The 10,901-nt window shown below is 35.4% G+C and overlaps 1 protein-coding gene across 1 annotated transcript; it reads left to right on the top strand.

Annotated features, from left to right (window-relative positions):
* Positions 1–368: 368 nt before the first annotated feature.
* ZCCHC6 (zinc finger, CCHC domain containing 6) lies at positions 369–10,591 on the top strand (the record flags this gene model as incomplete). The annotated part of the gene is made up of 15 exons (XM_010184685.1): positions 369–500; positions 1,237–1,417; positions 1,788–2,929; positions 3,054–3,204; positions 3,624–3,710; positions 4,516–4,616; positions 5,906–5,963; positions 6,738–6,841; positions 7,816–7,905; positions 7,994–8,107; positions 8,225–8,302; positions 8,917–9,094; positions 9,805–9,852; positions 9,965–10,056; positions 10,476–10,591. Coding segments are annotated over 15 exons (2,672 nt in total), but the record flags the coding sequence as incomplete, so codon positions are not given.
* Positions 10,592–10,901: the final 310 nt, after the last annotated feature.

Below are 10,901 nucleotides of genomic sequence, written 5' to 3' on the forward strand. Positions count from 1 at the left end.
GTATAAGCAAGAGCTATATTTACATACCATAGAAGCATCATCACTTGTAGAAGTGAACACTGCCTGAAAAAACATACTGTTAGTTTCAGCAAGTAGAGTCATTTAGAAAAGACTTAACTGAAAAATGAAATCACTAAATAGAAGATTAGTTCTATTTGGCTTGAGCTGGGTACGATGACATATGGATACCCTTCCAAAAACACTGAACTCTTGAGAGCTTTTTGTAGAGAAATAAGGGAGAAAAGATAAGCAAATTGGGGCATATTCTAGGCCTGGAACAGCTATTTTTAAACTTAGTTCTGTTTTAATTTTGTGTACTACCAAGCACATGATGTTTAGTTGTATGTTTCTTTTTCTATTTCTTTTAGATTGAAGGATTCTCATTAAACAAATTAAATAATTTTCATCTGAAAGAAGTCGAGAATGATGCTGTGGTGTGGGAGCATAACCCCATTGATGATTCTGATTTGCCACAAGAAACTTCCCCTAGAACGGACAAGGTCTGAACCATTTAATTTACTTTTATAGTAGTCTAGCAGTCATTGCTGTTCTCAAAAAAGAACCATTTTCTGTTTTTGTTTATGTTGCAAAACTATAAATTGAACTAAGGGATTGCGTGACTGCTTGATACTATGCTTACCTCTTGGTGCGACGAAGCTAGGTGTTACTTCAGACTCCTTCAGACCTTAGGACTCTATTGGGGAGAATATTGTTTATACAATTGAACCAATTTTATCTCCAAATTAGGTTAAGTATATGAAAAAAATATTTCCTCTGAGCTTTGAACTATGCTTACAAGTTATTTTTTTTATTGCAACTCTGCAAGAAAGAGTATCACTGTATGGTTGCATGATATGACAGTTAACAGTACAGCTTGGGCTTTGCCAGCTTAGGCTTTGCTAAAAATAGGCTATATAATGAATTCTGTCCAATTAGATTAGATGTGATATTTTCTTGGGAACTTATAAATTGTGGCATAAACACTTAAATAAGCAATTGTTACTAATCATTGATGCTATTCTCTACCATTGCTGCAGTCTTTGTTTTGAAGTTACAGTCTTAAGTTTATACTGTCTCTTCCAACTTTTTAATTGCAGTTTTTATTGCAATTGTAGGAATACAGAAGCAACTATAAATTTTTTAATAATATTACACTACAGATTAAATACAAGGAAGTGTAACAGCTAAACACCTGTGCATTAAATACTATTTAAGCTTTTCTTCTATAATTGACAGGTTCCCTTAGTATTTGGTTCAGGACAGCAGTGTTCAGCACCTGCTGGTCAGCTCTGGGTGGAACTGCTTCGTTTCTATGCCTTGGAGTTCAATATGGCAGAGTTAGTTATTAGCATACGACTCAAAGAGACAGTGTCTCGTGAATCAAAGGACTGGCCTAAAAAGCGCATTGCTGTGGAAGGTATGTGTGTCAACAAACTTTGAAGAACTGTTACTTTAATTTTCTAGGATACTGTCTTGGCTAGTGAATTGTATGTCGTAACTTAGAATTTTTAAATATTGGACTATAATTCCCAATAATATAATAAAATATGTTTTGGAAAAATTAAGTCATATTTATCTTGGATATTTTTTCAATGTTATAAAATCAAGTAATTAATTAATTGTGTGGACTTAAAAATTGTGTTCAGCACAATTCATAAATCTTATGTCATATGCAATGTTTTAGAGTAACTAAGAGCAGCATATTCAAGTTTTGTAAGCATATAAGTGTATTCATTTTGATAAAAAGTTAACTCCTGCACTTCTGGCTCACTTCTTCTTTCTACTAGACCCATATTCAGTCAAAAGGAATGTTGCAAGAACTGTAAACAGCCAGCTAGTGTATGAGTATATTCTTCACTGCCTGAGAGCATCTTACAAGTATTTTGCCTTGCCTCACAAAAAAAATGCAAAAATGAGCAGAAAATCTTCTCCAGATGACAATGAGAAGAAATCCCAAATACTGGATCATGGAAAAGATGCTATAAAGCATGAAAATTCTGAGTTGCAAAACTTGGAGGGTAGAACAAACACAGCTGTAGTGGAAGATCACATAACGGAGACTACAGGTACACCCCAGGAACATAGAACTGATCCTTCAAAACGGTGTGATGGCTCAGAAAGCTTCACAGAAGAAGAACTGGCTGATGAAATAAGTCATTTGGGAATTGCCCATGAAGATTCAGACTGCATAATTGAGGAAGTCATTTCTGGAGATAATGAAGATTTTAAACCAAGTTGTGAAGAGACAGAGAGTGGAAATGAAGAAGAAGAGGAGGAAGAGGAAGAACATGAGCAACAAAAAAGAAGATGGAATGATATCTTGACTACCAAGCAGGGAATAGATGAAGACAGTGATAGTGGAGATCTCGCTGTTACAGTGAATGACCATGATATAGAGACATGTAGTACTTCAGACTTGGAAGGTTTCCAAAATGCTGCACTTACAGAGAGTGATGAGTTTGGCTTAGACTGCAGTGGTATAATGGATGACCCCAGGGACATCGATGAGGAGAGCACTGAAGGTACTGATGAACTGGATGAGTCTCCCAAAAAATTCATACATTCTGCACAGAGTCAGATATCCCCAATTATTAACTCGGATGATGAGGAGGAAGAGGAGGAAGAACCAAGTCTTCTAAACCAGAGTGAGTGTGGTGTTATCATAAGAGCAGGAGATGAACTAGATAACACATGCACTGGATCTGGAGATGATGATGCACCATCAGAGGAAGAAGATTTTCCCATCCCAAATAAATATGAGGACAAACATTTTGAAGAAGATGTAGATGGACCTCTGAGGGTCAGTATGAGTCAAGAGAATCTTACTGAGAAAGGAAGCCTTCTTGAAGAGACCAGCACAGCAGCAAAACAGTGTTTAGAATCTGAACTCTTTTATGAATTCAGTAAACCAGCTTTTACAAAGGGCAAGGTAAGCAAGCTGTTTTACAACATAACATGTTGCTCGTGTTCTGTTACTAGTTACATGAAAGTGTTGCTCAAATTCATTAAACCATTATAGTTTTTAAAACCAATCTTGCTTTCTGTCCATGCAGTCTCCTACAATAGTGTGTAGCTTGTGCAAACGGGAAGGTCATTTAAAGAGGGATTGTCCAGAAGACTTCAAGAAAATTGAGCTTGACCCACTGCCAGCGCTGACACCCAAATTTTCAGTTATTCTAGATCAAGTTTGTGTCCAATGTTACTGTAAGTTTTTTCCTTTGAATATTGTTGTGCAGTCAACTTTTCTGTCTACCTTGAGTTTTGTTACTGTTCCTTAACTTGTGGGTTTTAGTAAACAAAGACTTCAGTATTCTAGAAAACTTGAAGTCAAAATACTGTTTTGTAACACTTCTCCACTTTTGTTCTTTTCAGAGTGACACAACTTTCCTCCTTTCTCCATTTCTGACCAGACAAAATGCATTATTTGTCTAATTAATGTTTTTATTTGAACAGGTATTTCTCTTCTACTTCATCCTTGCTTTCTTTCCTTCACATGTGAATCTTCTCTTGCTATTTCTCTCCCCCTCCACTGTAAAACCCTCACTCCTTTCATTTGAATCTTTGCTGTTGACTCATTCTACAGATCAGTTTACCTGAATTGTTGTCTCTTTTTTTTTTTAAAGATGATTTTGCTCCAAATATTGTAGAGGATCAGGCTCGGGAACTTATAAGACAAAACTTGGAGAACTTCATTAGGCAGGATTTCCCAGGTAATTACGCAGTTCTAGCTTTGCATTTTTACTTGGTGTGCTCATATGAGTGTTCTCCAAGAAACACTTTAGTTTTGAACATTTAACCTATATTGTTGCTCAGTATTGCTATACTTCATTACATTAATTTCTGTTTAAACCAAAGTCTTAGAAGACTTTTTTTTTTACTTAGTCATATGTACAACACATTAGTAGGAAGGAAAAATGGCAAGTTAAGGATAAAACAATCGAAGCAATAGTGAATTATTTTAGCCTTATTCACTAGCCAGACTTCTTGTTGTATCTGCTCTTACAAACAACACGCTTCCAACTGAAACTTACTGGTTTTGGAATATTTTACAGTACAGGGACAACATCTGACCTATCCACAGAACTTAGCTATTTTTTGTTTGTTTGTGGAGTTCTTACCTGGAGCACCTGGACTTCAGTTCACAGTCTTGTAAAATTAGCAAAGGATATTTTTAGGTCAAGCCTGGTGTGTGAACAGATACGTCCCTTATCCTGAAAATCTCTGTAGAGAGCAGTCTTACATATTTTATCAGATTTCAGCTCAGACCCTCATGGTGATGATTTAGTTATTGGAAAACCAAACTTGTTTCTGGACCTGTCAGGCTGCTCATTTGCGCTAATATAAGTAAGAGATTCTTTGATCATCGACAAAGTGATAAGAAAGTAAGTTTTGATGTACTATAGAAAGATAGTAACGTTTTCATGTCTGTATTAAAAGATATGCAGTGGTTTGAAGTTATATACAATGTGAGATTCTGTGTTGATACATGGTTGTAACCCATGACATCTCTTGCAGGAACAAAGCTGAATTTGTTTGGCTCCTCAAAAAATGGCTTTGGCTTCAAACAAAGTGACCTTGATATCTGCATGACGATGGATGGGCTGGAAACTGCTGAGGTAGTTTGAAAAGCTTTTTTTTCTTTTTTAATAAATACAAAATTTTATAGCTATATTGTGTATCAATAACACAGTTTCTTTGTGTAAAAAATTTATTATTTTATGAAAGCTTTTCAGATTAGAAGAAAACACATAGGTGCCACAAAGGCAGATTATTTTAGGAGGTTTGGCTGTTGGTTTAGGCATGCGTTCAAGAGCAATTCTCAGTAGCCAGTTTTCTTCTGAATTCTGCACTACTGCTATCTCTAGCATTAGCTGTCTAGATAAATGACGTGCTATGTAGCATAAACAAATAGAATGGGAGACCATAGAAAATTACATCAATCTCCTTTCATGCCTAATACAAACTTTTGTCTAGTGTTGATTTTACTAGTGGTATTTCGAAACAATTTCTGATACTGCATGAATCTGTATAATATGAAACTCACAATTATAAAGCTTTAAGCTTAATGGCAAGTAATAAAAGGATTGCCTACAATACTTGCAGCAGATTGTCATGGTTTAGGGCTGGGCTGGCAACTAAGTGCTGGACAGATGCTCTCTATTAACTCCTCTCTGCTCCCCAGAAGGAAAGAGAAAGAGAATAAGGGAGAGAGACTTTACGGGTTGGAAAATAAATCTAACAGATTTAATAAAACAATAATACTAATACTACAGGATAATAATGTAAATAGGAAAATAATGGAATATATGCAAATATGTACAAATATACATATTTAAAAGCAATATAAAATCCTCCCCTCAACGCTCCCCAGTGATGATTACGTCACCAGAGGCTCTGCGGAACTGGGCACTGGAAAAGTCCCAGACGGGACCCAGCAGCAGGTGGAAACAGGATGCAGGAACACGTGGGTCAGGATTGGAGGTAGACAAGCTAGCAGGGTTCTGCTTGGACTTTGGCCATTGCGGTATCAGAAGAGCAGAGGGCAGGATCAAGAAGGAAGGGAGCGTTGAGACGGAAGGCAAGGATCGAAGATGGAAGGGTTGAGACCCTCATGATCCCTCACCTTTATACTGAGTATGACGTATGTGGGATGGAATACCTCATTGGTCAGTTTCGGGTCCACACCTCCCATAGATGCAAATACAGCACCCATGGTGAGACAGTGGCCTTGTCATTATCACTTGTAGAAGTACACACTGTTGGAAAAACATGCTGTTAGTTTCAGCAAGTACAGCCACTTAGAAGATGCTGAGCTGAAAAGTAAAATCACTAACAGAAAATTAGTTCTTTTTAGCTCAAACCAGGACACAGGTACAGCTTTCAACATTTTTTCTTAATGTTTTAGGGACTCGATTGCATCAGAATCATTGAAGATTTAGCAAAAGTTCTCAAGAAACAGCAAGGTAACTTTCTTGAAAATTAAAATAAGTGGTTCTTGTTTACCGGACTTCACTTGTCAGTGAAGTTCTGGGGCACTCTAGATTAAAATCTAAATAATAATATAAATAAACTGTATTGAAGAACTTAATGGTAGTAAGAGTGAGGTTATATGTTGTGAATATTTGGATTTATTTTTGTTTGCACAGATAGGTCTATGAGGTTATACTGTTACAGGACCACATCTGAATTGGACAGATAGTATATTTATATATAGTATATAACCTACATATATCTACATATCGTACAGTATCTATAGTATATAACCTACATATATAAGAGCAAGCCTTAAGTTAAAGCTTGAGGCTTCAAGTTAGCAGTTATGATGTATTTGTACGTTTAGTGCCTAATAAGTTAGTAAAAGGTATGCTGATAGAAGTTCACAATGGGAATTCTGCGTTTTCTAGAAGAAGCTATAATTTTATAGTGCAGGTTATGGTGTAACTGGATTGGACTGTCAATGATCTATTAAGCTTATTTTTCTGTAACATTTAGACTGATCTTTCTTTTATTGGGGGAGTTAAATGTTTATTTTATATATAATGTATATATTATATTTAGGAGATTCATCATGTTTGACAAATGCCTAAAATCAATATTAAAATATAACTGAAATACTGTTTTGGTATTAACTATGATTTTATTTTGTAGCTTTTTTTACAGTTTGGAGTTATTTGTAGAGCATTTGATACTATTGTGACTGTATTATAGTCACTCAGTAATTAAACATCTCGCCCTAGGTTTAAGAAATGTCTTGCCTATAACAACTGCTAAAGTCCCAATTGTCAAATTTTTCCATGTCAGAAGTGGTCTTGAAGTAGACATCAGTTTATATAACACTCTGGTAAGTTTATATGTTTGGTTTTTTAAAACAGAAAAATGTGAGTCTGCTTCTTGAGATTGAAGTGATTTTTTTGTTGAGGTTCAGTAATCAACCATTTCCAGTTACCTATTGCAATTTTAGATTTCCAAACAAGTTTTTTTTATTTGACTATAACTGAAGTCAGTTGCATAATTTCAACTTGAATTGTCACTTCTTTAAGAAAATATTTTAGTTCTTTGGTAATATTTAGAAATAGTGGATTAGGCATTTAAGTCTTTCTGTAAATGAGACACGAAATAATAAAACTTCAGCTTTTCTACACACCACTCCCTGTTGTGGTTCTTGCTTAGCCTTGAGACCTGGAATAGTGATTTTTGAACTCAGCTTGCCTGAACTAGAACGTGTGTTAGAATCTACAAAAAACCACATAGGTTTTTGGCCACATATTTTAAAAACAAGTTTTGGGTTTTTTCAATGTCTCTGAATGTCAGAAACCAGTTCCTTCAAACTTCAAAGGAAAGCGGGTTTTAGAGCCAGTATTAAACTTTCTGAAGTTTGCCTATGAGCTCAAAGTGTGTCTTGTGAAAGAAACCTCAGCCACTAAGTAAGTCTGAAAGTTTTGTTCTTGATGTTATGCATCCTTTTGGGTCACTTGATAGCTCTCCCATTTTTGGGCTCCTATTTCTTATTTCAAGAACTTACCTTCTACCAAATATCCTGAAAATGCAGTAGTAGATTAATGCTTCACTTTCTAAAGTACTGTTCTGTGAATGCTGATTTGTACCACTTCTGTGCAGGTTAAGGGTGTTGGTCACCTTTTTAACAGAGCAGATGATAACCTCCTTGATGAATGCTTCCTTTCTCAATACACCTTCTACTGTATAGGCTTCACATCTGCATTTCTTGAGCACACAAGGTGGTTTTTGTGTTTTCAGCTTATTCCTTCATTTCTTCAGAGCTCCTCTATTTTCTATATGATGTCTTTATTTTTATAGGCCTTGCATAACACAAGACTCCTGGCATCATACGCAGCCATTGATCCTAGAGTAAAATACCTGTGTTACACAATGAAAGTCTTTACGAAGGTGAGTGTATTTCAGACATTCTAGAGGCAGGGGTGCCAGCAGCAAGAGATGAGACCATAAAAGATATAAATTGTGTTTCTTTTTCTAGATATGTGACATTGGAGATGCATCTCGGGGTAGCCTGTCTTCTTATGCGTATACTCTTATGGTGCTTTATTTTCTTCAACAGAGAAACCCACCCGTCATCCCTGTTCTTCAAGAGGTACAGTATACCAAGAAAAATCCCTGTATCTGTATTAGTGTCTGTACACAGTATTCACCAGAATGTCAGTGCTGAATCAAAAAAGCTTTTCTAACGAGTTTGATATTATGTTTTCAGATCTACAAAGAACCAAAAAAACCTGAAGTTTTAGTTGATGGCTGGAACGTTTATTTCTTTGATAAGATAGAGGAGTTGGTGAGTAAATCAGAAAGTTTCATTTGAAATGGTGTTACTTGTAGCTTTGCAAATGAAAAAGAATTGCTTTCAAGAAATGTTGTCCACAAATATGATGGTTGAATATAGAAATGGAAATGGAGTAGCTATTGCTGTGAAAATCCCATGCTGTAAAGATTTAAGAATATTGTTGGTTGTAATTTCTGTGCAACAAAAAAATCTGCAAAATGTGAAAAAATAGATTTAAAAAATTGTTGAAGGTGTTAGTGATGATCAGTTGCTCTGTATGTCATGTTACTGGGTGGAGATAACTCCTACAAATACTAGTTGCTTATCTAGTCAGAGCTGGTTAATCGTGTCAAATAATTTTGTATTAAATAGGCACATAAAGTTAATTAATACGTTCCTTTTTATAACAGGCAAAACTTAATGTTATAATTTTTATTAATTCTCCACTTTTGTTGTTAATATTTTAAAAAATACTTTATAATCGATCTTGGATTGTTAATAACAGTTCTGAAAGGAAGGTGAGTATTCTGGTGTTTCTGTAAAATAAGATGTTTGAGTTTCCAAGTTAGGAAAATTACTCTGCTTAATGCAAGTACTGAGAGTAAAAATATTTATATGACTTTTAGTCGGATGTCTGGCCAGACTGTGGCAAAAACACTGAATCTGTTGGGCAACTGTGGCTGGGACTTCTTCGTTTCTACACCGAAGAATTTGATTTTAAAGAGCATGTCATCTGCATTAGGAGAAAAAGTCTGCTTACAACTTTTAAGAAGCAGTGGACCTCAAAATACATTGTAATTGAAGGTAAAAGCACGTCAAGTCCATGAATATGTGGAATTTCTTTAATGCCTACATGAAAAATCTGGTCTTTCCACAAGGCTTATTTATTTTTCTGTTACTAGATAAAACATTATTTGATCATATTTTGAAATCATCACAAAATTCCCATTCAGTCTCAGTAGTGCTAAAAATTATTCTTAGGGTTTTATTCCCCCCCTACAGTAAAGAAGCTGCAACGCAGATTTCATCCTTTTCATGACGACAGTAACTGACAGAAAAATAGATTTAACCAAATCCTGTGGAAAATACATTAGTTGTAATGCAATTGAGGTTTTCCCACAAATACTAAGTTTAGCTGAGTCCATATACACATGACCAATTTAACCCTGTGTATGATTACACTGTTAAGTAATACCATGGTCTCTATCAAGAAAATGCCGAGACACGTTTTAGAAATGTTCCCTAATCCACTTGCTGGCCCATGTGACTTTCATGGAAAGAATTTCTATTCTTTGGCCCACACACTCATCTTACTCTTACAGTACTTGAGTCAGTTCAGAGCTGGATGTCTATGATCCTGTGTCCATGGAGTTAACTTCTTTTCAATAAATTTGTAAACAATTCAATTTCTGTATATTAATTCTGCATCAGAAATGGCTACTTTAGACTGTTCATGTGTATGTATACATTGCTGATCTTGGCCTTGAGTAATGGCTGTAATGTTTTTTGTACAGACCCCTTTGATTTGAACCACAATCTTGGAGCTGGATTGTCAAGAAAAAGTAAGTCTCCTGTTAATGAGTTTGAGTACAAAGTGAACATCTTGTCTTGGATTCTGTACTGGCTTGTTTGATGTTTGGATGTTGTTTTCTTTTTTTTTTTTTCCTTCCCCAGTGACAAATTTTATAATGAAGGCTTTTATCAATGGCAGAAGGGTATTTGGTAGCCCTGTAAAAATATTTCCTAAAGAATATTCATCAAAAATGGTAAGTTGCTTTCTAAAAGCAATATGTGCATGCTCTTGGATGTATTATAAAACTTACCAGTTGCAGGAATATGATTATACTCTTTTTAAGCTCTTCATTCTTAAATTTCAACAGTACCCTAACAATCTTTATGAAGTCAGAGCTTCATTGTACAGGCTTGCATATTTTAGTACCTATCAAAAGCAGCTTACCATTTCTTAAAACTGCAGTTTTAAAAAAGAGCTTGCAGACTGGTGGTCAGCAGACTGCCTGTAAAGAAGATGCAAGTGGCCAGTTAATCTCATCAGCTGTTCTGGGAATTCAGCTACACACACAGGGATTATTCTTCTCTGTGACTCTTAACCACTGTTAACACTTGCTTAACTGTCTTGATTCCCAAGTGTATGGATTTTCATTTTAAATGCATGATTCTTCTTCAGGAGTACTTTTTTGATCCAGAGGTACTAACAGAAGGAGAATTGGCACCAAATGATAGATGCTGCAGAATCTGTGGTAAAATTGGCCATTTTATGAAAGATTGTCCCATGAGAAGAAAGTGAGTATAGTTTTGGCATCTGTGTAAAATATTTCCTTTTGTTTATTTGTTTAGAAGAAAGATTTTGTTTGCTTAGAAGAAAGATTAGGATAGTAATGCTAAAGCAAAAGTCACACATGCTGCATATTTCCTTTACTGTTGAAATGAAAATGTATCAATACTAGTTTTGACAGTGGTCGATGGTATTGGTTTTTAAAATTTTTGGTCTGTTTTGAGTCAGTGCTTAACTTTTGTCAGCACAATCTGTAGAGCTTTTTAACAGAATCTTTTTGTAGAAGGCTGCAGAACTACTTATCTTAAGGTAGTAATG

The sequence above is a fragment of the Mesitornis unicolor genome, unplaced genomic scaffold (genome assembly GCF_000695765.1).
Source record: "Mesitornis unicolor isolate BGI_N332 unplaced genomic scaffold, ASM69576v1 scaffold18145, whole genome shotgun sequence".
Classification (NCBI taxonomy): domain Eukaryota; kingdom Metazoa; phylum Chordata; class Aves; order Mesitornithiformes; family Mesitornithidae; genus Mesitornis; species Mesitornis unicolor.